At 45.3% G+C, this 26,865-nt stretch overlaps 1 protein-coding gene across 1 annotated transcript; it reads right to left on the bottom strand.

Annotated features, from left to right (window-relative positions):
- Nucleotides 1-740: 740 nt before the first annotated feature.
- per2 (period circadian clock 2) lies at nucleotides 741-15,003 on the bottom strand (the record flags this gene model as incomplete). The annotated part of the gene is made up of 22 exons (XM_084481512.1): nucleotides 741-935; nucleotides 1,406-1,556; nucleotides 1,980-2,106; nucleotides 2,890-3,127; nucleotides 3,654-4,552; nucleotides 4,853-5,101; nucleotides 6,273-6,479; nucleotides 6,617-6,744; nucleotides 7,036-7,155; nucleotides 7,670-7,749; nucleotides 7,886-8,023; nucleotides 8,138-8,252; nucleotides 8,536-8,689; nucleotides 8,915-9,021; nucleotides 9,160-9,238; nucleotides 9,743-9,885; nucleotides 10,239-10,290; nucleotides 11,049-11,250; nucleotides 11,647-11,768; nucleotides 11,905-12,062; nucleotides 12,508-12,600; nucleotides 14,573-15,003. 22 exons carry the CDS (start codon nucleotides 15,001-15,003, stop codon nucleotides 741-743), a joined length of 4,188 nt encoding a protein of 1,395 aa, XP_084337638.1.
- Between the last annotated feature and the right edge of the window lie 11,862 nt (nucleotides 15,004-26,865).

The following is a 26,865-nucleotide window of genomic DNA, read 5'->3' on the forward strand; positions in this document are numbered from 1 at the left end:
ACAGCTCTTTCCTCTTTTATCAAAAATAATATACACCTCTTTTATTAAAACATACAAATATCACACACTGGTTTCTCTTGTGCTATCTGTTGGCATATCTTTCATAATATAAAATAGAGATATAAATCAGCTTTTGAGGCAGCAAGTAGGCCTAGTTTCTGTATAAAAATAAAAATATATATTGACATTTTTGGGAGGTTACTAATAAATCCCAACAGCTGAAATAACATTATCAGGATATTGTGGAAGTCAAGTTCTGAAATATAAATGCAAAAAAGTAAAAAAGAAAGCGTGTCAGTGTACATGATAAAATACAACCGAAGTAACAGTGACAAGCCATGGTCAAGAAAATAAAAAAAAACTCTCTTCTAAAGCACTTCCTGGTCTAAGAATGCAATGTGCTGCTGTGTAAAGGGCTCTTTATGGTCCCACGTTCACGCAACGCAAGGACCACGCAGACGCTTCGATGTAGTCGTGAACGTTTATGGTCCTGCGTCGTGTTTTAGTGAGCGGACCAATCACAGCCCTTGCGGCTGCGTCGCCTCGACGGAAGGTTACAATTTTTGGGAGGCGCACGTCAGGTCCGTAACCCCCCTTGCGTTGCGTGAACGTGGGACCATAAAGAGCCCTTAGGCCTTTAAACGTCGGAATCGGAACAGGTTGAAAGTTATCGGAATGCGTTTCGGTAAAAAAAAGGCGGGTTAAACCCAAAGACGGAGTCTTATGTGCTGTGGGAGGGGCTAGCTGGCGCTGGGAGGGGCCACGGGGCTGGGAGAGAGGCGGGAGCAGGAAGGGCCCGCTGAGCTCTGGGGCCCCTCGCTGGGCTTCCTCACGCAGCTGAGCTCCCTTATCTCGGTCGGGGTGTTGACGCCGTCGGAGCGAGGCTGTCCTGCGGTGGTCGTCGCCTCTCCCGGTTCCTTACAGCAGGAGCACACCTGGGGGAGGAGAGAAACGACTCCATCAGCACACGAGCACATGTAGCAGCACACTTACTGTGTGTGTGTTTAACAACCAATGAAACTGGGATTTACACACCAGACCCCCCTCATTAGTGCACGTAAAGCACAATGAACTCTGACATCAATTGTTTCTTATTCTTTAATATACCAAATGACTTTCCATGTATTTATCCATTCATTGTCGGCCTATTCAATATTGGGTAATATTTGTTCATTTCCAGAATAATAATCTTGTGGCCCTAAAAGCAAAAGTATCTGGTGGTGCCAGGGCAGGTCCCCAAGCCACACGTTGGGAACCACTGATACAACCCCAAAAAATCGACAGAATAAAGGAAAAGTAAATAAAGAAGAGTGATAGAAGAGAGAGAGAGTAAGGGAGAGAGAGTAAGAGAAAGAGAGAGACAGTAAGGGAGAGCAAGAGTGGCAGGCAGAGAAGAGAGGTCTACCTTGATGTCAATAGCCTTGGGTAGGCAGCCCCTCCTCAACCAGGGGTGGACCTCCATCAGCTCTCTCCTCTGCTCCTCGCTGAAGTGAGGCTGGCTCTTCTGCAGCAGTCGGAGCTTGTCCCGGTCCTGCCTCAGCACCCGCTGCACATCGCTGGAGGGACAGCACGTAACAAACACAACTCTGGTTAATAATGCGGTTCATGTGGTCTGGTTCTTTACGCTCCATTTCAGATTTTTGCGTTTGTGATTGACTTTTGGACATGATATCCAGGAGCACCATCTAGTGGTTAAAACGAGTCAGTGCAGCGCTTTGGATTACACAAGGGGGACTGATACAGACTACAGCACACCAACAATTAATTTGACAACTCCACTCTGCACGTATGGCAATGTTAATGGTCATTTGATCTAACGTCTTTTTATCTAGAATGAATGAAATAAATACTGGTATTTGGTTCTCCATTTTATCCCCAGTGGAAGTTACCATTATCATGAGACACGATGAGGGCAGCAGAAACACGAGGCCAGGCTTAGGGTGAGATCACTGGGTGTAAAGACTCTGAGAGGTACGTACTTGTTGAAGTGCTCACTCGGCACCACCTCCATGGCTCTGGCTTCCCCGTCATTTGATTGGCCGTTGGCTTTCTGGCTAGTCTGAGACGAGTCCACACTGCCAAAGTATTGGCTGCTGTCGTTACTCCCTGCACGACCACAACAGAAAATATCATCAGCAATAGTTATAGACATGTCTATATTTATATATATATACACACAAGATGCAGAGAATGCTTTTTTTTATCAAGATTATGCACAAGTGTTTGAATTTCATGAGGATCAAATCATGATTCCCGATGCAATTGACACATCATAAGCCAGACGTATAAATAAATATGATGATATATTATAGAAAAAGTAATCAATGTCATAACGATATGAAAGAATGATGGATCTTACAACATAAAAGTACAGTAAAAACCCTATCCACAGAAAAACGTAAAAGATCTAATCCCAACCCCGGCTTTCAAATGAATACTATGATCCAGATACCTTAAAGAAAATGTTATAGTATATAAAACGATATAACGCATGTTATGGTTTAAACGATCCGAACAGGTCATGCATCCTTCACTGCAACACATCACAACATAGACATGTACAGCTCATGTTTCCATTTCAGTTGTTGAACTTCGTGTTGTGCTGTCTTGTTCCGTGTGTGCTCATGACACTGTAGAGCGACCTTGAGTGTGAGAAAGGCTCTATATAAAAGGAACATATTATTATTTTCTTTTTTTTTAAGATTTATTTCAGCATTTTTTTTTTGCTTTATTATAGAGAGAGATATAGAGGAAGATATGGGAGGACCTGCAGCATAGAACCACGGGCAGGATTCGAACCCTGGTCGCTGCGTTCAGGACTGTGTCTATATGGCTTCAACCCGGTGCGCCACCGGGGCTCCCCAATATATCGTTATTATCTTCCTCTACCTATCCCGCTGCCGGAGGTCCCGCTGGCTGACGTCTGGCTCCGGGACGTCCTGCTCATGGAGGTCCTGCTTTTGGACGTTCCGCTGTTGGACGTATCACAGCCGTTGGAGCCCGAGCCCATGGACCCCGAGGTGGCCGAGCCGGTGCCCGAGCAGGAGTCCTCCTGGAGGAAGATGTCCATCATGTCGCTGGACGAGGAGCTGCCGTCGCTGTGGTTCCCGTCGCCAGGGGAGCTCGCCTGGGGACAAACGTGAAGGAAAGAGAACAAAGGTGTTGGAAGATGAAGGAGTATTTGCAGCATGTTTTAAAAATGGCACTTGACTTTATGCACAATGAATTCTGATATCAAATGTTTCGTATTCTTTAATAAACCAATGACTTTCCGTTTGTGGTCGGACTATTAGATATTGGGTAATATTTATACATTTCCAGAATAATCATATTGTGGCCCTAATAGTGTATCTGGTGGAGCCACGGCAGGCCCCCGGGCCACAAGCTGGGAACCACTGATACATACAACCCAAAAAAATATACAGAATGGAGGAAAAGAGGGGAGAGCAATAGAAGAGAGAGAGAGAGACTCTTTTCTTACTCTCTCTCTATCTATCGGAGATTAAAAATAGCTTCCAGTTCGGTCCCCTTCCAGCCATGAACAGAGCTCAGCCCTCACCTCCTAAAATCGCTCTGCTCGGCTATTCTAAGAATAGCTTTGGACATTGTGCAAAACCGGTGCAGGACGGTAGTTTGGAAGAGGCCTGCTTTACCTGCTGAAGCTCCTCCTTCCTCTCTGCCCCCCTTCCTTTCTCCCTCTCGCTGCCGTTGCCCCCCAGGCCACAGGGGGGCAGCGCTGCACCGTCCTGCCACTCCAGCGGGCGATGCCACTCCTCCAGCTGCAGCAGGTTGAGCTGCAGGGGAGAGCTGCAGCTGGACTGGATGAGCGGCGGGGAGCCGGGCGGCTCCGGGGCCCCGACGGGAGAGCGCGGCGTGGAGCAGCCCCTGGAGGGGTCCGGCACGGCGGCCGGGGGGAAGGGGAACGCCGTGGGCTGGTACCCCGGGCCGTGGGAGGCGAAGGGGTGACCCGGGGGGAACTGAGGCTGCACAGCATAGGGGGCGGGCCCGGCGTAAGGACCGCACTGCTCCCGGAAGGCAGAAGAAGAAGAAGAAGCAGGGTAGAAGGAGGGCAGGTGGGGAGGGGGGTAGACGGCGGGGTCCGCCTGGTAGAAGGTCTGCTGGTGTTGGGGCGGGGCCGCCGCGCCCACCTGGGGGAACAGGTAGTTGGGGAGGATGAGCGCCAGGACGGGCGCCACCACGGGCTCCTCGTACGGGGCGGCGGGGCGGAGGGCGGGCACGTAGGACGGGGCCTGGCTGTAGCCCGCCAGCGAGGGGTCCACGCTGCCGGCGGCGAGGCCCGGGTCGACCTGCACCGGGTAGCCGGGCATGGCGGCCGGGTACGCCGCGGAGAAGGAGGTCTCGGAGGCCGACCAGGAGGTCTGGTTCAGGCCCTGGGGGAGCAGCAGGGGGGTGCGGCGGGGCTGCAGGCGGTGGTGGGACACGGTGCTGTCCGACGACGCCGTCTGCTTCACGCGCTTGGACTTGGTCTTCTTGTTGCGCCGGGGCCCGGGCTCGGCCCCCGGCTGCTGGTAGGTCCTGCCGGCGGGCACAGCTGAGGGTGGCGGCGGGAGGGGGAGACAGGACATAGGGGGGGTTAGATACAATATTTAGTTTTTTGTTTTTTGCTTTCACGGCTTTTTTGCTTTCACGGCAGTCAGTCTCCATGAGATCCGTCAAGGTTAATGTAGGTCAATACAATATATGATATGGTGTGTGTGTGTGTGTGTGTGTGTCCGTGTCCCCGTGTGATGTGCGTGTGTGTTACATGTGTGAATGTGTGCGTGCGTGCGTGTGTGTACGTGCATGCGTGCGTTCCTGCGCGTGTTCCCGTTGTGTGCGTGTATCTCAGTACCATCGCTGACGATGGGCCCCCTCTGGCGCTCCAGGTAGTGTGAGCAGTCGGCCTTGAAGGCGGTGACCCCCCTGAGCTCCCGGATGCGGGAGAGGAAGGCCTGCTCCTCCTTCAGCGTGTGGGCCGCCAGCACCTGCTTGGTCAGCCCCAGCTTCTTGTACGAAGACTCCCTCTCCTGGTGGGGAGGGCACACTGCGCTGGTGTGAGGCCCCGGGGTCTGGGGCCCGTCGGTCATCTCCTCTATGATCTCTGCAGAGACACCAGGGGGAGCGATGCTTAGCACCCAGGGGACGCATTGGCGGGGCAATAATGTTTGTTGTGTACGTCACACCACACACACACACACACACAGTAGGACACAGTAGGACACAGTAGCACACGTTTTGCATCACACAAAAGCAAAGTTGATGAAAATTGATAGCGAGCAAGGACTAACATTGACATTATTGCACATGGAGTCACGAGACGAGACATAAAAGCACTTAGCAAACACTGCGGTAACAGCAAGCTCAACTAGGAACACTTTCAACGTAGGCCGATTTACAGCTTGGACAGGATACGTGTCGTAACCAAGATTAAGCATTTGCCTACAGGCTAGACCTAAACATTCCCTGTGAGTATGGTAATGGGTATGGTTATGAAACTGGTTCTGCCCTTGGGAGAATGATGATACTGGTGGACCTAGAATTGGGAATCAGGAGGCGTGGACCCTCTATTCCAACCCAGGGTGTTCAGAATGCTGAACACCCTGTAAACGAAAATCAACGATGGCAGCGGCCTCCAGCTCTACAGGGGAGGGAACAACATTGCATTGTTCCTGGGCCTGTCAACCACCTCCTAGCTCCAGGGCCCAGGAACCATCCACAGCACCAGCTTTAGACAGACACACATCCAGCTGATTTAATGAGCTGATAGCATGTGTCTTGTCTTACACGAATAGCAAGTGTCCGGGCTGATTCATGTCTGTGTCACATACTGAATGTGGGGGACGGATTTAATAAAATGAAGCATTATTCGTAGGAGGATTTTCTCTGGATCTGACAGAGAAACAGCTCCACTTCGTGTGGCCTTCCCTATCTTTCTTAAACTTATAAGTAACTTATTAGTAAACTTATAAATACAAATTCCTGCCACCGTTTTCACGTACAACAAACCTACAACGAAAACCTTCAACACAAAACCCACAAGCGCACAAAAGACAAACACACAAGTACTACACTAGCAGAAGTGCATCAACACAAAATCATAGTAAAGCATAATAAAACGCATACACACACACACACACACACACACACGCACACACACACACACACACACACACACACACACACACACACACACACACAGAGACAGACAGACACAGACACACACAGACAGACACAGACAGGAAGGTAAAGGATCCTGTTTCATGTGCGCTTACCCGACTCTGGCTGGGGCTTCTTGTCCCCTACATGTACAATGGTGCTACTGTAGCTACACTGGCTGGTGAGGGACACCACACTCTCTGGTTTATCAGGCACAGGTAAAGGGAGGGAGGTGCCCACTACGGTTGGGGCCGATTCACTGGGTTTTTTGTCTGCATCGCCCAAGGGACGATGAACAGGCTGATCCTTTAACATGGCCGCTTCTGGCAAAGAGAACAGACAACCAGAGACATTGACGTTTTACAGAGTCAGATAGCAAAAAAATAAATAAAGAGCCAGAGAGCACGAGGGCTGCTGTGACTCCTGACTGGTAGCATGTGAACAGAGGAGGAGAACGTACCTCCAGATGCCCGGGCGGAGACGTGGTCCTTCTGCTGGTCGTCCTCCTCTGAGTTGGAGGACATGGTGATGGAGGTGGACTGACACTTCCTCTTCATGGTGACGGGGCTGGTGCAGCTGTCCAAGTACCTGAAACACCACAACACATTGAGCGCCAGCTCTGCATCTCCACTGGTACCGCACCATGGCGCCATAAGCGTGTCTTCAAGAAGTAATCACAGACTGGTCAAAAAATGCTTTGTTGTCGTTATTTTATGGGCATATCTCTGCTTTGAGTTACGAGAACAGGCAGGTTGCGGCATGCAGGATGATTTGAACCACTAGGTGGCAGAAAACGTAAATACAAACTATCGCCTACGTGACAACAGCAAAATAGACAAAGTGATCTCACGCCTCAGCCAAACCTCCACCCATGTGTACCTGATGACGCTGTCCAGACAGTTGATCTGCTGGTAGGAGTACACAGTCTGGTCGTTGAAGGCCAGCTCCTCCGGGACGGAGGCCCTGTTCGCCTCCATGACGGCCCCAGCATTCCTCCAACTAAGGGGGGCCGTGGAGTCCTTGCCAGCCACTTCTACTGGAGGGTCGAGAGAGAGAGAGAGAGAGAGAGAGAGAGAGAGAGAGAGAGAGAGAGAGAGAGAGAGAGAGAGAGAGAGAGAGAGAGAGAGAGAGATGGGCTTAGGAGCAGCTCATGGATATACACCAATACAGTGTGAACCCAAAGACACACATACACACAGCAATTATGCACACACACACACACACACACACATACACATACACATACACAAGCATGCAGGCACAAACATGTGCGCACATAGATGTCAACACACCTTCATACACACAACCTTCCAAACTCACAAAAACCCAGTGAATTACACCAACACAGTGTAAACCCAAATACAGAAAGCCGTTGCCTAGATGCTGCATCAATCTCTATGTGTGTCTCTCAGGGTTTAGGGTGGACTTACTGCTGCTGCCTGTGGTGGTGGGGGTGGTGGTGGTGGTGGTGGTGGTGGTGGTGGTCGTGGTGCTGGGTCTCTTGGCTTCTGGCTTGGCGGCGGTAGCCAGGCAGAGCTGCTGCTCCTGGCTCTTCTGGAGGTGAATCCCCTTGCAGATCTCCTGGAAGGTACGCTGTGGAGAGGCAATGCCCGGTCGGCGTATTGTCAGCGCCAGCCGACGACAGTGTGGAGTGACGTTAAGGAACCTATGTAGGTAGGACGGGAGGTACATTCCAACCCCCAGGCTACAGAGACGGTGGCCCACTCACCGGTTTGGTCTTGCTGCTCTCGCCCTCTACCTCGGGGTGGACCTTGTGGCCAACACTCTCTCCCGGGGAGTTGATGCTGATGTGGAGGTCGTTGCTGGTCACACTGCTGTAGCCCGTAGTGCCAGTGTTGTGAACCGGCTGGGGGCAGGCGTGCATAACAAAAAGGGTGAATGGCTTAACATCCCAAAAAAACTCTCAAAATGTGTCTTTTCTGTTTCCCGCCTGGTGTGCTGTGTCTGGTTTCTCTCTCACCTGCAAGAGGAGCCGATGGATCTGCTCTGTGATCTCCGGGACGTCCGGGTCTATGGTCTTCGTCTCTCCAGGCTTGGGGGCCGGAGCCACGAACACATCTTCATTGACGGGGCCACTGGGAATTCACACACACACACACACACACACACACACACACACACACACACACACACACACACACACATACACACACACACACACATTAACATATATTGTATTAACATATATATATATATATATATACATAACAGAAAGTTTATGAATTTATTATCAATGATTAATGCTGAAGATTCCAAGCCTGAGAAACTCTTAAGGGGGGGAAAGAGTGAAGACCCTAGGGACACGGGATAATCACATGGCTAGGGGGGTTTTGCAAAACGACTTCGATAGCCACTCACATGCGGACTTTGTGCCTCCCGATGACGAAGGACACTTTGCGGCTCCAGGGGTTGACAAAGCTGGACCAGCTGGTGTCCAGGATGATGTACTCCCCGTTACGCACGCAGAACCGGATGGACGAGTGGTCGAAGGGCTGGCCCCCGAACTGCAGGACTACGAGAGGAGAGGGATAGAGATAGATAGATGGATGGATGGATGGATGGATGGATGGATGGATGGATGGATGGATGGATGGATGGATGGATGGATGGATGGATGGATGGAGAGAGAGAGAGAGAGAGAGAGAGAGAGAGAGAGAGGACCAGACATCAGTAAACACCTTTCCCTGCTCAGACTTGAAACCTCATCCATAGACACACACGTAGGACGTAGGCTCACTTTTCCTGTGGACGCCCAGCATGACCTGCCGGTCGTTGGGGTGGAGGTGCAGCAGGACCGGGGTGCCGATGAGGTCCTGCGGGAGGTACCCCAGAAGAGGCACCGCCCTGGGAACACATCCACACGTCAGCACAGGTTCAGGCTGCTCACTGCCCACCATTGCACGGTGTGCTATTCGTGCGCTACTTTATCGCTTCGAATGAACACAATGAATAAATAAACGTTTTGCGGGCCGATTGTCTGACCTCTCGTCCACGTCCTGGAACACGCAGGTCGGGGTGTGTGTGGTGGTGAACACGCGCTTGTCTGTGGGGATTCGGGGAGCTGCAGAGAGACACAAAGCAGTGGCCCTTGTTATTCATTGACACTGTTTATCTGCAGCAGAACTAGGCCCCACTGTAGGAAAGGAACAATAGTCCCCCCTTTTAGCCAGCCCTGTAGGGCCGGGACGGAGACACACACACACACAAGCAGGCTGTGATGTAAAAATAAGAACCAGTCATTGGATCTGTGTGCGTATGCATGTATTTACATTTATTTAATGTACATACTTTTTGTATGTTGTATGTCCTGGCACTTAGAAAATAGTACTAAGCATCGTGTAGCATCTTGTAGCATCGTGTAGCATCTTATCCTAGCTATCTTTTTGTATACTGGGAATGGGTAACCTAGCAATAACTTTACTGTACCGACAGCGATACATCGTTTCTCTCTCTTCTGACAAATGTACTTATTGTAAGTCGCTTTGGATGGAAGCATCTGCTAAATGCCCTGAATGTAAATGTCATTGGTTACGGGCGGCGTGGCCGGGGGGGGGAGGGAGCGTACCGTCGTATCCGGAGTGGACGCGCTCAGCCAGCAGGAGGCAGCAGAGGTGGTCCTCCGGGTGCCCGCTGTCCTGAACCTTCATCAGGTAGGGCGTCATGCGGAAGGGCAGATACTGGAGGTCCCCCGCACGCTCCTTACCCCCGCTGCAGAGAGAGGGGGACACACGGGCAACAGAACACAAGGAAAGCAGTGGGTGTTTAGGAGAGGGCTACAACACCGGGCAGCTTCTAGATGTTTAACTGCAGGGGCCACTGTAGAGCCACTGCATTCAAATAAATGATGCATGATGATGGTCCATGCATGAGATCAAATGTTTAGGTGTGTGTATGTGGGTGAGTGTGCCTGTTTGTGTGTGTGTGTGTGTGTGTGTGTGTGTGTGTGTGTGTGTGTGTGTGTGTGTGTCTGTTTCAGTGTAGAGGAAAAAGGGGCATCAGGTATAAGGGGTGGATAGAGGAAAACAGGAAGCAATGGAGCCAGGAATCAGGCAGCCACCCACCTGATACGGCAGAAGAAGGACTTCTCCTGCATGCAGTCGGGCGGCGAGGACTCTGAAAGGGCAGAGAGCCATGGTTTAATTCATAAGAGCAACAACAACTTGGAAACCTGACCTCCACCACCACCTCATCAGCCACCAATGTGTTTTTCCACGGGTCAAAACACGAACAAATCATCCAAAGGCAAGTCGCTGCTCATGGAAACAATCCAGTGAGCCACGGTGAATACCGGATGACGGACATCACACCAGGTGTGTGTTTGGCCTCAGTGGGGCTGACTCCAGTAACTCCTATCCCTGTTTAAATATAGATGAGATGTCTGCGAGTCGACCTTGGTAGGAGCAGCACAAGAGAGCCACAGTTTGCCAGCCACCACAGTGTTTGGACATCTCATCTCAGCATTGTGGTCGCTGGCAAGCTGTGCTTCATGGACTATATTATTGAGTTTCCATATACCATTGTTTTTCTTGCCCTTCCTTTTTCTAAGCACTTAGAACTAGGTGATTAATTACATTGCTAATGCAACGGGTACCATTTTACAAATAACAAAACTAATTGTTATACATTATAAAGACTATGAAAGCTAGTCTAGTGGTGTTTGGCGGTGTGTCTTAAGGGTATGTTGATGTGTGCGCGCCCGTGTGTGTATGCATGTGCATGTGTATGTCATTGTGTATGTGTATCTGTGCGCACGCGCGCATGCTTTTAATGTGCATGTGTACGTGTGTGCGTGTGCGTGACCGCGTATGAGCACGCGCGTGTGATTGTGTTCATGTGTGCACGTATGTGTGCATGTGTGTGTGTGTGTCTACCTGCTCCGGTGCACATGCTCCAGGAGGGCAGGCGGTAGGGCGTGGTGAAGCTGTAGAACACGCTGACGTCCTGCGGCGACAGGAACTCCACAAACTTGGCGTTCTGGAACACCTCCCGCTTGCAGTTGAGGATGGAGGCGGCCTGGTCCGAGATGTAGACGATGCGGCCCGTGATCAGAGACACCGCCGCCGCAAAGATGTCCTGTTGGGCACGGCGGAAAAAAAACAACGAAATGAAGCGTGTCGGATCGACGATAAGAGTCGACGTCCGTAGTAGAAGTCCGTAGTAGTTTGAATGCCGCATTCAAACTATATGCATTAAGACGTCCTAGCGTCCTAGCGTCCTAGCGTCGAGTGTCCCTGAGCAAGACACCTCATCCTAACTGCTCCCTCCGAGCTCGCTGTCTCATTACATGGATGACACCGCCGTCGGTGTGTGAATGTGTGCATGAATGTGGTGAATTTTAGGCAATATTGTAAAGCCCTTCATATTGTTAAGGCCTTTTTAAGTGCTTAAATAAGCACTATATATACACAGGTATATAAGCACTCCAAGGGTGGGCTTGTGACTCTGCTAGAGACGACGAGGCGGACTCACGTTGTTCTTGAGAGTGTACTCGGAGGTGATGCTGTCGATCTCATCGATGGTGTAGGAGGACACGTCCACGCCCGAGGGCTGGCTGTCGTTGGTCCTCAGCAGCTGGTAGTACTCCTCGTTGGCTGAGGACCAGAGGGAGAACACGACACGCTCAGTACATCATCCAGCACCATGCTGTTCTGCTGACCTTTAGTCTATTCAGGACAAGGGTTTGAGGCCCCAGACAGCCAGACGTCATCTGTCAGAGAGGGCGCTCACCTTCCACCTGCTGGACGCAGCGCAGGGCGTATTTCAGCGTGTTGAGGGTGGAGGAGGTGCTGCCCTTGCTCCTCTTCTCGGCGGGCAGCAGGAGCTTCAGCTCCTTCAGCGTCTTCAGCAGCTCCTTCTGGGTCTTGGCCTTGGCCGACTCCTCACTGCTGTGTTGGTGAACACATCACAGCAGTGAGGAGTCGGCCAACACACACACACACACACACACACACACACAAACATACGCACATAAACATACACACATACACGCACAAACACAAACATACACACATAAACATACACACACACACACACACACAAACACACACACATAAACATACACACACACACACACACAAAGACAGAAAATGCATGTCAAAAGCATGTTTCAGTTAGAAAGAAATAATCTTTAAGATATTACCATAACATCAGAATAATTTAACATAATACTTTATGTTAATACCAAAAACACAATGTCAGTCAACCAGTGCATGGATAGTGCTCTATCTATATATCCAGTGTAGGCCTAATGGTGATGTTGGTGCTGTGTGTGTGTGTGTGTGTGTGTGTGTGTGTGTGTGTGCGTGCGTGTGCGTGTGTGTGTGTGCTGACCTGCAGCCGCTGGTGGAGGGGTTATCCTGCTCGGAGCTGAGCAGGCTGAAGGCGTTGGAGCTGCTGGGAGTGGACGGGCTGTGGGAGTCAGAACTGGGAGAGCAGAAGAGAGGATGGAGAGAGGAAATGAAAACATTGATCGTAAGAACTACATTGTAACCCCAAACCAAATCGTATTAGATATGTGATTATTGATATTAGAAAGCAACTGATGATGGATACAAATGTGTTTATTAATACAAACATACATACATTATGTAAAATAAAAGGTTTGAATAAATCAGGAAGAAAGAGTGAGATTTAGAGTCTTCTCATTGGTCAGGAGCACCTCAAGTCGTACGCCTGAACTTAATGGCAGTCAATACATTTTCCACAGCCAACTGACAATGTGGATAATTCTTTGTCACATATAAATGACACAAATAAATTACCAAGCATCGACTGAAAGTGACACATACTAGAAACAACCAATCACTCCCTGCCGTCAGTCCATGCTAAAAATATATTTTGTGTCAGCCACGTTTAGTGAGTGGGCTCTGTAGAAGGAAGCTGGCCTGAGTACTACTGGTTGTTTTCAGCCATACGGCCCACTCATCTCATCTCTCATCTCACAATAAATAACTCCTTAAAGAGAAGGAAAGGCAAAGAGAGGATATACAGGAGATTCACACACACCCTTGATTCAACATCATGGTTGAATGAATTAAAATAATCCAATTAAAAATATAATAGAGAGAAAGAAAGAGAGAGAGACAGAGAGAGTCAGAGAGAGACAGAGAGAGAGAAAGAGAGAGAGAGAGAGAGAGAGCGAGAGAGAGATACAGAGAGAGAGAGAGAGAGAGAGAGAGAGAGAGAGAGAGAGAGAGATAGAGCGAGAGTTTCCATGAGGTGCACTTGACGTCACAGTGGTGCAGGGCATCTAGGTTGCCATCTGCCAAAACTGCTATAAATGGCTGGAGTTAATGTTTAAAGAATTTAATTGGGTTTCTCTCAGATATTTAGTAGGCGTGTGGAGGACTAGATGGAAATAAACAGAGGCCTTGACCATTTATTCTTTCTTAAACTATTTAACGGTTTCGATGGCATTCATGAAACCACACTATAAGAATAATTAGCTAATTATCTTCAAACAATATGGCCAAGGGCCATATATAGCAGTTTGGAACTACTTCTGAATTTCTGGTACTAATGACCAAACCATTGACAACGGGGGAGGCGGGGGAGAGGAGGGAGAGGGGGGGAGGCAGAATGACGAGTCTGCCACATGGAGGAGGCACACTGTGTCGTCATAGGAACAAGATCGGAGGAGGAAGAGGCTGTGAAACACATCCCATCTGCCGACTGCATGCCTGCCGGTCAGACATCCGCGCGCCTACGCCTACGTTTCACTCATGTCTGTCAGAGCAGGAAGTCTAGAAGTCTGCTCTGACAGACATGAGTGAAACTTCACACTGATTTCATGGTACACTCTCAGACAGGCACGATTGTAGGTTTCTTAAACATCCGGGGCTCAGTGGGGGGTATCGAGCGATCGTGGGAGGACGAGATTGTTAGGGGGGTGTTTTTCAAACACAAATAGATTCGGGGCTATTTCAATTTGATCCGGGGCTTTAGCCCCGAATAAAACAGCCTAGTGACGCCACTGCTCTCAGATCCAGATTTAGCGCCCACAACACCACACATTTTAACCTAAACTCCAATATGAACAGTATGGATTAGAGCGGGATGAAGTTAAACTTACAAAACAGCATGCTTCTCAATTTTAGTGGGAAAGTATGAAGCCCTGGTTAGAGTCAATGTTAAACAGTCATTGCTTTTCAACTTAATCAAAGCCCCCTTATTTGAAAGAACTTAATGTGAAAACTTAATTGATAGGGTTAGGGTAATATCTACATGGATCAATGGCTCAATATCAATTTTGATAGAAAGGTAGAAAAAGTGAATACAGCTCATGCTGGATTTTTACAGCCCTAATAACTAACAAAACAGAACATATAGAGTTACAAAAGCTGTATTGTTGTAGTGTGAGCAGGCTCAACCCTCTCCTCCCATAGGGGCCACTGACCTCTTGTTGCTCCCGGAAGATGTCAACAGAGCCGAGTCCTTGCTGTTGCCGTTGGAGCTTCCTATTGACCCGTCACCGTGGCTCTGGTTGCCACGGCTCTCGTTTCCGTGGGACTCGGTCCCGCTCCCGCTCGACCCGCTGCTCTTCATCTCCACGTCTTCCTCGGGCAGCTGGCGGGAGCGGTGGCCCCGCGGCGACGGGGCCGGGGGGCCCTGCAGGGACCCGCTGCTGTCGCTGCCCTCGGAGGCCAGCCCCAGGTCGGGGCCCCCCTGGCCGTAGCTCCCCATGCGGCGGAGCTGTGCCATGGAGCCGCGCCTGGTGGCCCCCCGGGGCGCGGGGCCACACAGGGAGGCCCGTCTGCATCCCAGGGCCCCGTCCTCGTCTTCCAGACCGGGGAAGTGGTACAGCTTGGGGTCAGAGTCCTGAGACATGAGGAGGCGGTGCGGTGGAGGCTGTTTGGGTCGGAGTGTGGTGGTGTTGGTGGAGCAGGAACGCAGTTACCCCATTGTCCTCACAGGGGTTTGCCGGAAGGAAGGGATGGCTGAGGTGGATGAGCTGTTGAGGAGGAGGATACACAGAGCCATGTCAGACACGTCCACCTTTTGGATATTTTTATGGAGTGCAATAATAGATAGAAGGATGCTGTATGGGAATGTTTAAAATACATGCTTGGAAACGAATACATTTAGATTTGACACCACCATTAGTATTTCCACCATTTCAAATGTGCGTTCGCTTACAACAGAGACATTTATTCAATGAGTAAAAGTGATGAGGCGTGTCTGTGCTGGCAGGCATTTTAACCACTCACATGATGTTTTGCTCCAGTGCCGGCGAAAGCTGGCTAGTGTCACGTCAAATTAATCAAATCAAGGACCTCATAACATTCCTCCTACATTTTGTCCCGCACCAATACCTTTTTCACTCAGATATGTCATATTACCAAAGTAAGCTACGCTCTGAATGGCATTTAAAGTGCGACAGTATGAACAGCCATTCATATTGATGCCATATTTAATATTGAATATTGAAAATATTGAATGTAATATTGATATTATATATATTTTAAGGTAATGATTATATATTATATATATATGTATATATATACATATATATATATCTTAATGCAATGATTATATATAGATTATATATTTTAATGTAATGATTATTTATGTATTATGTATATCTTCATGTAATGATTATATATGGATTTTATATATTGTATATGTAATGAAATGATTATATATTGTTTATATAATGCAATGCTTATGGGTTATAAAGGGGATATTGCATTGTATGTAATCAGCCGTCCTTTATCCCTGCTCCTGTGAACACAACATGGCCATTCAGACATATTCAGCTTCAGTTACGTACATAGAGGCTCTGCTTTAGAAGGAGGGAACAGGTTGCATCATCGTCATGTCTCCTCCCCTCTCTGCTGCACTTCCCCAGCTCCGCTGTTACATCTTCTACGTGTCAACCCAAACCACCTTACATAAATGTGCAGGTGCTAGCGTTTTATAACCCAACTCATCCCCTCATAGTATTGCCTTACAGTCTTGTGCAACCAGCTCAATTTACATTGACATTTACACTGACATCTTTTATGGTTGCATCAAGTAACAGCTTAGCAAACACAGGCAAGCTGCATGGGGAAGGGGGGGGGGGGCGCTATGGATGTGCATCCGTTGTTGTTATGTGTTTGCTGTTTCTTTTTTACTGCTGGCTGTGCATCAAATTGCCCCTTGGGGATAATAAACATCAATTTTATCCTAATATAAATCTCACGTAATTTCCCAGCGCTCACAGAGCGCTACGATGTCAGCCACGCACACCCTTTGTGTCCTCTCCCTGGACACCACATGGCAAGAATCCATGCTGACCTCAACAAACTTCCCCTCGCAATTTTCTTCAAAGGACTTTACAGGGCCGCTGAGACTGAGTCTGTAGACTACATGAGGACAATCTAAATACACCAAAAAAAAATAATACTGCTCCCTGGACCTCCTCATGGTGTTTATTGGAAGCAGAAGGCATTCTGCTCTCCCTGTAGACCTGCATCACATTCACACACCGCCATGTGGGCAGTGGGGCGTAACAGTATGCAGTACGCAATAGCGAGCATATGCTACCTCCAGGGGACACACTACGTGTGTCCCCAGACCCCACTGCATTATTCAATGAATTGAGGAAAGCAAGGACACAGCAAATCAAACATACATTATACAGCCTCACATAAAATATCTGCATGTTTTTCGTTTTTTTTTCAAATCACCTACTCTGATTAAAGAGAAGGTAATTTGAGTGTAGCCTGTAATGTCCAGTACAATGTCATCTCTAATGTGCTTCCATGAAGATGAATCTGCATCCTTCACCTTCACATTGGAGCTTAGGAAGAGGTCACGCCAGAGACCTTTACCAAGTACAAAAGCAGGCCTACAGGTTGTAAGTTCTTCACAAAAAATAATTTGGGAACAAAGTGTATCTATTTGAGATTTTTGGGTAATACATACAAATTCCCGGCAAATTCACTGTACCTGTTGATTCACATATAACACACATATAACATGACAACGGTAAAGCCCCCATCCATGTATAAGGGAACGCAAGTATAGTGTACACTAATGACAGCCTTCTTTATGCAATGTTTATGTAATAAAACCTATATATATATATATATATATATATATATATATATATATAATATCAAATAAAACCAGATGTTGTTAAATGACTTCCAATCGACCTCACGTGACCCCAAAGTAGGTATTTCAGTAGACTTATTGAAAAAACGTACTAATTGGATAATAAGGGTCATATGATGCGGTGTTATTCGAGCATGGATCTACTGCAGTAGCACGGGGGCTAGACGCGCTACTACTGTCTACTCCACTGACCGCGCCTGACCCGCACACTGACACAGTTCACGGGAGCACATACTGCGTACAGCAACATAAAACACCACTCCTCGATTAGCAAGGGTCATTTCAGCAAGGGGACATTTTATTTTTTTTAATTTAGGGATATTCTTAGGTCGTTGTTTTAAAAATGTATGCATTAATACAGCAATGAAATCACCCATCAGATCGACGCATCACACAATAAAATATAACTAAAAGAAGACGTTTCACTCACCCGTCAAAAAGAAAATTCCCAGTGGGCTTTTGAAAAGTTTATAAAAATAAATTTCTTTCGAGTCTTCAGAGTCTTGGCTTGGTCGTGGCTGTTTAATGGCAAACAAGTTATTATGGTTGGCGGGACTGCGTTATTGGTTTAAAACCCCTTCGGTCTCCCTAGTTTCTGAATTCTAGCCCTGACAATGACCTCACTTATATCTCCTCCCTTAGCCCCGCCTTCAGATGACATTCATTGGTGTTACGTAAGCCATTCAGAGCGGGGAATGGTTCAATGAGCTGTCACTTTATGTATGTAAGGATGTAATCCACTACACGTGGAATAAACAACAGCTCCAGAAGGCGTGCATGAGTCTGGAGCCAATGGGTACGAGGCAGCTCGAAGTGAATTCTTGCAATGCTGGTGGTTGTTGGTTCTCAGCCCGAATGTTACCTAAACGGTTACACAAGTGTGTGTGTATCCTTTCACACAAACACCTGTGACACACCTTACCATCTGCTGCAGTCTTCAAGGTAAAAACAGTTTATAAGGGAATCATTGCATTATTTGACACCTTATTTCTCTATTCACTACCATTCTTAAGAGTTGGACTCAAGAGTTCTTAAGAATTGTACCAGTCCCCCCATCATGGGGGGACTGGTACAATTCTACAGAGCGGTCATTGAGAGTGTGCTAACATCCTCCCTCACTGTCCGGTTTGCCTCTGCGTCAGCCCGCGCAAAGGCCAGGCTACAAAGAGTCGTCCGGGCAGCAGAGCGGATCATCGGCTGCCCCCTGTCCTCCATCATGGACCTGCACAGCTCCAGGTCCACTAACAGAGCTGTGAAGATTGCGGCCGACCCCTCTCATCCTGCCAATAGTCTGTTTAATCTTCTCCCCTCTGGAAAGCGGTAGGCCTACAGGGCTATTTTGCCCAAAACATCATGCCACCGCCACAGTTTTTTCCCCCAAGCAATAGCCCTCCTAAATAACTCTTAAACTTGGACTCCATTGCTCTTTATTTTTATTTAACACTGCATCTACATTCCTATTAATTTATTGCTCGTGATGGTAGCCTACTGTTTGTCCTTGTATTGTGTTTTTGTTTTTGTCTTTCTGTTTTACTGTGTTGCCTGCATGGAGAAGACCAATTCAAATTCCTAGTATTTGTATACATGGCGAAATAAAGTAGAATTTAATTTAATTTAATTGTTTTGCTGTAAAAGTTTTAACATGCTCAAAAAACGATTGTGTGTGTGTGTGTGTGTGTGTGTGTGTGTGTGTGTGTGTGTGTGTGTGTGTGTGTGTGTGTGTGTGTGTGTGTAAACTAAGTATTGTTATTGTTACCACTTGTGGTAAATGATAATTAATGATGATAATAATAATAATAATAGTAATACTTATTATTTTATATTGCAACAACTGTAGAAGAATCAGTGTCCAAGCTCCAATTTGATTTTGATGGCATACAGAAATCCCAGCTAAGTCTCAAACTCGTCCTAAATGAGTCCAAGACCAAATTCACAATTTACTCAAAATCAAGGAAGCCCATCTCTCCAGCACATAACATTTGCTCCTTCAATGGTACTACTATTGAGCGAGTCCCTAGTTATAAATACCTGGGTATTTGGCTAGATGATAGACTGTCTTTTAAAACTCATGTACTTGAACTTACAAAAAAGGTCAAAGTAAAACTGGGTGCACCATATAGAATTAGGCCATGTCTTGAAAACAGAAAGCTGATTGTCCAATCAAAAATTCAGTCTGTTTTGGACTATGGTGACATTGAATATATGCATGCTGCCCCCTCAGTTTTAAAACCACTTGACACTGTCTATCACAGTGCCATTTGTTTTATCACTGGAGATCCTTTTAAAACTCACCATCGTGCACTATACAAAAATATGGGGTGGTCTGTTAGGAGGGATAGGCACTGCCTTCTTTTTATTTACAAAGCCCTACTTGGGAAGCTGCCTTTTCACCTTACCTCCCTGTTGAAATTCAAGTCTGCCTTCCGTACCCGGTCAGAGTCTAATTTCCCTAGATACTCCATATCAGTGGCGAAAATATCGACGGTCCGATCGCAACTCCGCTATGGCATGCTCCCCCCCCCCCCCCCCCCCCCCGTCAACGATCCCGTCCGATCGCATTCCCCCCCCCCCCCCCCCCCCCAACAATCTCGTCTTGCACCGGGGCCATCATCATGATGTTATGCCACTGCTCCATATATTAGATACATACTGATTTTGGGAAATTGTTGCCCCCTCTATTCAAGAAGCTCTTAAATTAAAAGTTTTTGTGTCAGTAAATGCATTTAAGAGTTTACTAAACAAGATGGATGTAGCTCAGTGCTCTTGTTTTAAATTCTCATAACTGTACTGTTATTTATTTATTTTCCTTTTTCTTTTTTACCTCTGATTTCTGATTTTCCCAATTTTCCCTGATTAAACAATGCATTTAATTGAATATATATATATATATGGCTGCTGGAGCTGCTGCCCTGACCCAACCTTGGATAAGCGGTTTGAAGATGAGATGAGGTGAGATAATGGCTATTAAAATGATTCCCTGTGTGAAACCACAGATGGGTGAGGGTCTGGTCTGGAGGGTGGTTCATAGGCTTACTTCCAGATAAACCCACGTTTTCCCAGTAGCTGTGGATTACCAGATGGCAGAGCACCTATGCCAATGTGATGAAGCATGGTGAAAGAGAAGGTCTGTCCCATGCCAAGCATGTGTGCAATGTGATGGGCGTGTTGGATGTTACGCTCCAGCTACAACCCACGTTGTCACGTTGTTTTTAAACGCATTGAGCCACATTTAATGTGAAACGTTATGTTTGCATGTGTGTCAAACGTGCAAGCCTACATCATTGTGGGGTGCGAAACCCCATAACTATTGGAAGAATCTGAAAATACCGGAACATGTTTCAAAAGCAAGATTTTGAGTTTTAGATGCAGGAAGACCAGCATCCATATCCTCCGAATCAAATCACCATTGGCAACCATAGAATTGATTGACGGTGATGATTAACTAACAAACTAAACATCGAATACATTCATGGACTGAAGATAACGAAAAGAAAATGCACATTTATCACTATAAATGTTAAGAAATCGCATTTTAATGTCAAAATTATCTTAAAATTTTTTCACAGAAAATACGAAAAACCATCAGACCATTTTTTTTCTCTAATCAGTACAAGGTACAAGGTATCTTTATTATCCCAGAGGGGCATCCATTTCATTTTGGCAGACAACCTACGTCAGCAAACGTGACATTTTGCTGTTTCTTCGGCCAGTCGATAGGGGGCCCTGGACTAGCGAACGGTCATATAGGTTGTTTCGAGTCATATTGAAAAACGACCTAATCTGTCGTTTATGCTGGGTACACACACAAGACGATTTTTCAAATTTAGAAAACGTGGAAGACTACACACCTAACGATTGTTAAGATACATGTTAGTTTTGTGTGTGGAAGTTCTCTCGCGGTCAACATCGTGACTTTAGTGTAAACAATCATGGCAACGATCAGGAGGAACTAGCTAAGCTAGCATTTGTTGTCATTTTAGCCATCGTTCTATTCGTTAAGTCAGCGTGGCTCCCAAATGGCTATCCTCGTTCCCATGTGACAAACACTGCACTCTCGGTTGTCTTCAAGGTTCTCCCACACTACAGGGTATCGGATCATAAATAAATCAATCGTTAATATTGAACATGTTTAATGTTTAGGATCATAAATAATGAACATGTTTAATATTTGCGCTTTCGAATCGGAGAGGGCCAGACCTTTACAAAACACCCTTGACGTACCCCAAACTACATGATCATCGGGCAAAAAAATGTGTAGAACCATCAACAAATCGGGGATTTACTGACCAGAACCGGAAGGGGTAAATGGTGCACAATAGGGCTAACTCTCCTGTATTGTGTACCCAGCAGGGGGGACATCACAAAAGGCCGCACTTTGGTTGGTTATATAATTTCAGCCTACTTATAAACTGGGTTACGAGGAAAAGCAGAAATAATTCATAGTGGCCTACTTTTGTGGCATTGTCATTTTCCACAATTGTATGATCTTGGACAATGTCCGTTTTACTGCTCCTCGAGTGGCAGCTGATGAAACATTGTAGGTTAACACACTGTCACACACAGGAAATGAGGACAGTGGAGTGCATTCAATTATGGGATGTCGTTTTACTGCCAGGTTGCAATTTCCATTTCATCTATTTTCCTAGCAGCAGCCCCTCAGAACAAACAGATGAATGTGCTGATTTGTGATTCAGATTATAGTTCACTGCATTTAGAAATGATAGGAGTTACAAGACATTTATTCATCTACTAACATAGACCAGGTGAAATAATTGTTGTTTACACACAAAAAATGGAACTATACACACCATTCTGAAAACTTGAAGCTCATGTATCATCTACAAGACTCCAGACTGCTAACCTCTAAGCACAATGTGTTCAACCTGTTCAAACTCAACTGACAAAACACTTCAATCATGTGTGAGAGCATAAAAGAGGCCTAGGTGAGCTCTACTGTGTTGTAGATGAACTCCTCTGGCCTGATCAGGATCGGAGGTGGGATACAGACTGATTTACATGCAGATCTGTTTCACCTCATTTATATTCTTATTTTTATTTTGTGTTGGCCTACGAAAAGCTTTTTTTGCAGTCAGTTCAGCTGAACATTTTTACTGTATTACAGACACAAATAAATATTTGCTTTGTTACCTTTTTGTACTTGGATTTCATCATTACATCCCCCGAAAGACGAAAGTCTAAACATTTCATACTGTGGTGTTTTTCATTTTACTTATTAGTGCAATTACTGTACTGTGAGTTTTGCCAAAATAGGTAACATTGGTGTATTCTCAGACATTGACTGCGTTTGCATGGACATTAATACTCCAATATTAATCAGAATAAGGTCTTATTCAGAATATGACGCTGCCATGTAAACACCATTCTCCGATTGCTTTAATTAGATTAAGGTCATATTCAGAATAAGCATAATCTGAATAAGGTATGTGGAGTATTCCAATCATATTCTGATTATTTAGGCGCATTCTAGACATGTATACACCTTAATCGCATTATAACGTCCTTTCAGAATATTTGCAGCATTTTGCGACAAGCCGACAACTGAGTCACATTATGGCGAGTCGACGACACTCTGGCCGTTTCTGAAATGGCATACTACATACTGCTCGTATACTGATCGTGACGTAAAAGTAGTAAGTAGTATGCAGTATGCGAAAAATGTTTGCGACAGTATGCGACAGTTACTCGGATGATGTACTAATCGGTCAAAAAATTCTAGTATACATCCAGAGCTCACTACGTCGGATACTGTATCCCATAATGCAACGCGGCACCGCTGAACATTTAAAATAATGGCGGACAATGCGAGCGGCGAATACAAATACAAATACATAAATGTATAAATGTACAATTAGTTGTAATTAGTTGTTTATTTTGATGTGATAAGCTTTCGTATGTTTTTGTAATCGTGTGTTTTTCATTGTTAACAGAACAAATGGCTCAATCCGTTATTTATAACCAAATTTTTTGGTCATGTGACTGTGTAGTACACTGCATGATACTTGTCATACTTGCATACTATACTGCATACTAGGGCGGGAAGTAGTATGTAGTGCACAGTATATACTGTGTCAGTATGCAGTATGTAGTATGTAGTATAGCATTTCAGAAACAGCCATTGACTTACAACGTGTGTTGTTTACTCGTGACACATACGAGTCTTACATTTGTTATGTTGTACGCGAGCAGATAACGTTTAAGTTTCATATTTTCAAAGTTGTTCGCGAGCATAATAACCAATAAGAAAACTGAAATTATAGTATAGGGTAGAGCGTTGCTATGGAATCAATCAATCAATTCAGCATCGTGGGAACATTCGGGTTACAAATAAATAAGTCAATGCAGTTGTTCTTAGCGTTTGTATCTTGTTTTAATTATAACCAACACGACAACAGTACACCTGCATGTGCTCGGTCACTCTTCAATTGGTCCCCCCACTTAACTGTGCCCTTTAAACAAAAGGTGGGTAGGAACCAATATATTCCCAACGTAACTATCCATTTAAATGTTACCCGAAAATGTATATATTAAATAATAATAAAATAATTAATCCTACCAGTGTAATTTAACTGAAATCGAAAATAATGCAAACAATGAATTATAAGGTTACAGAAACAATATTACGGCTACTTCGAGATGATCACGAGAAACTTAAAGAACACTGCTTATCAGCTAATCAGTCTATGCTGGGCTACATGTAAACGGGGAATATGAACAGAGTATTCTTTTAATAACTCATGTAAACACCTTAATCGCAATACTACCATAATCAGAATAAGGTCATAGTCGGGTTAAGGTTGTCCATGTAACCACAGTCAATGTTGCAGTATCAACTATATGTGTACAGTATGACTCTGGGAAGCTGGGATTGTGAGTTAAGCCCATTGGAGCTCATATGATAGACAAATATGCATCCTATTCTGATATGATTGTGTCAATGCAATATTTCTATGATATATTCACAGTATTGTATTACAATATGGCAACAGTCTTTATACTGTAGTACCACCTAATTGCAACTTTAAAAAAGGAAGCTATTTCTAAACAGTTTTATACATTTGAATATATTTAGGGCATTTAGCAGACGCTTTTATCCAAAGCAACTTACAATAAGTACATTTGTCATAAGAAGTGCAACAATATATCGCTGTTGGTACAGTAAAGAACCAAGTGCAAGTACTAACAATCGCCAGGCTAACCCCATTCCCTGTATACAGCAGTGATAGCTAGCTACTGCAGATACACAACTAAGTACATGCTACACAACATGCATGCACAACACAATTAAGTACATGCTACACAATTAAGTACAATGAATGAATACAACCTGTATTGAGTGCGTTCATCAAGTGCCAGGACGTACAACAAACAATAGTGCAACAGACAAATAAGGGACTTAATGGATATGTAGAGTCTAGGTGAACTCTGAATAGGTGGGTATTGAGTCATTTGTGGAAGCTGGTGAGCGACTCTGCGGTCCTGACATCAGCAGGGAGCTTGTTCCACCACTGTGGGATCCAAGATAGAGAAGAGTTGCAATTTAGCTGATAGACCTTTGGTTGCTCTTAGTGACGGTACCAGACGTCCAGCTGAGGTAGTTGAGTGGAGGGATCGAGCTGGGGTGTGTGGTTTGACCAAGGCTTGGAGGTAGGCAGGGGCAGTTCCATCGACTGCCTTGTATGCCAGTACGATCATCTTGAATCTGATGCGGGCTACTACAGGGAGCCAGTGGAGGTGGCGGAAGAGGGGAGTCACATGGAGAGTCTAATGTACACCTTAGACAATGACAATGTCAGACAATGTTGCAGTATCAACTATAGGTGTACAGTCTGTCTAATGAAGCCAAAATATATGTAAACAGATGGAAGTGTTTCAAATTCATCACACCAGTGTTTACAGTTTTTCTCAATCATTTAAACACGTTTTCTGAAACTATAGCTCAATTTCTCAAAACTCTAAACACAAACCTGAAAAGAGTTAACCATTTTGTCAAAACTAGTCAAATTCGTCTAAAAATCACTAAAACAATAAACACAGCTATCATATGAATATCTCTTAGAGAGCATCAATTAAACACTGGTGTGATAAATTTACAACACTTCCATCAAAATACTGTTTACATATGTTTTGGCCTCATGATGCCACGTTACATATTCAAATATATAAAATTGTTTAGAAATATCTTCCTTTTTTAAAGTTTACAGTTTTTCACAATTGCTTAAACACATTTCCTGATAGACCTCACTTTCTCAAAACCCTAAACACAAATCTCAAAACTCACACACAAAATGCAAAATCCTACACTTGCAAAAGCACACTTTGTCCTCAAAACAGTGTTATCTTCACTAAATGTGATTTTCTTTTTAAATGACAAACACATACATCATATGAGTAGACATTTCTTATCACCCATTGAACACTGGTGTGCAGAATGGAAAACACTATAGTATGAATGGAAAACACTATATGAATGCTTCAGCAGTATAATTATGCTTTTGCATGTTCAGTGTTACACTGTCACCTGTTGGGTGTAAAATATTACCATCTATGTTTTTAGGTACACTGAAATAGAAAACAACACACAATACTTTACAGTAACAACAAATACTGTATTTGTACCCAAAATGTGCAGTCTACTGTAAATCACAGCAAACAGGATGAAAACAGGATGAAATGAACAACAACAGAAAATAGGCAATACTGCAAACAAAACATCTGAATGAATGAATTAATGCATTTTTATTGGTTGTAACCAAAGGGTAGGGGCAGAAGCTTCAGCTTATATCAAGCCCCCCCTTCTCACATTTTTAAGAGTAACAAACAAATGTCATACATACAGTGTGTTTGCATATACATGCATGCACTTACATACATACATACACGCCTACACATACCCATAAGGGTCAATACTTATATCCAGTACATTTCCACCATACGATGGATAATATCCTAAATAATGATGATAACCATAATGAGAATAACAATGTTCATCATCATCACCATTATCAACATTCTCATAGAGTGATACTACTCAATGTCTGTACTTACCTAGTGTCATGTCGTTCTTCTGTGACCCTTCTATAGCAAATTGCAGATTGCTAATTGCACAACAGCCTTTAGAGTTTTGAAATGTGATTGACAACGTGTTCTGTGTGAACACCAAGAGAGGGAATTCAGGAAGAGTTAGCAAGATATAGAGAATTGTGTGTAGTGTTGTGAAAAATGTGTCGTTTGGAATGGGAATCTGAGTCTAAAGCAAAGATTTGCTTGGAGTTCAGCAGAATTGGTTTGGCAGTTGGTACATGAGTTTCAGGTTGTGCACATTGTGTCTGATGTTCCAATTAGTTTAAACAATTGTGAAAAACTGTAATAGGTTGCAATTGTATGGTACATACAGTATAAAGACTGTTGCCATATTGTACAATACTGTGAATATATCATATACATATTGCTTTGACACAATCATATCAGAATAGGATACAATTCATATGAAAAATGAAATAAAATGAAAAAAATGAAAAACACTACAGTAAGAAAATGTGCTTTCGGGGGATGTAACAATGAAATCAG

The sequence above is a fragment of the Micromesistius poutassou genome, assembly GCF_964030765.1.
Source record: "Micromesistius poutassou genome assembly, chromosome: 16".
In the NCBI taxonomy this organism is placed as follows: Eukaryota; Metazoa; Chordata; class Actinopteri; order Gadiformes; family Gadidae; genus Micromesistius; species Micromesistius poutassou.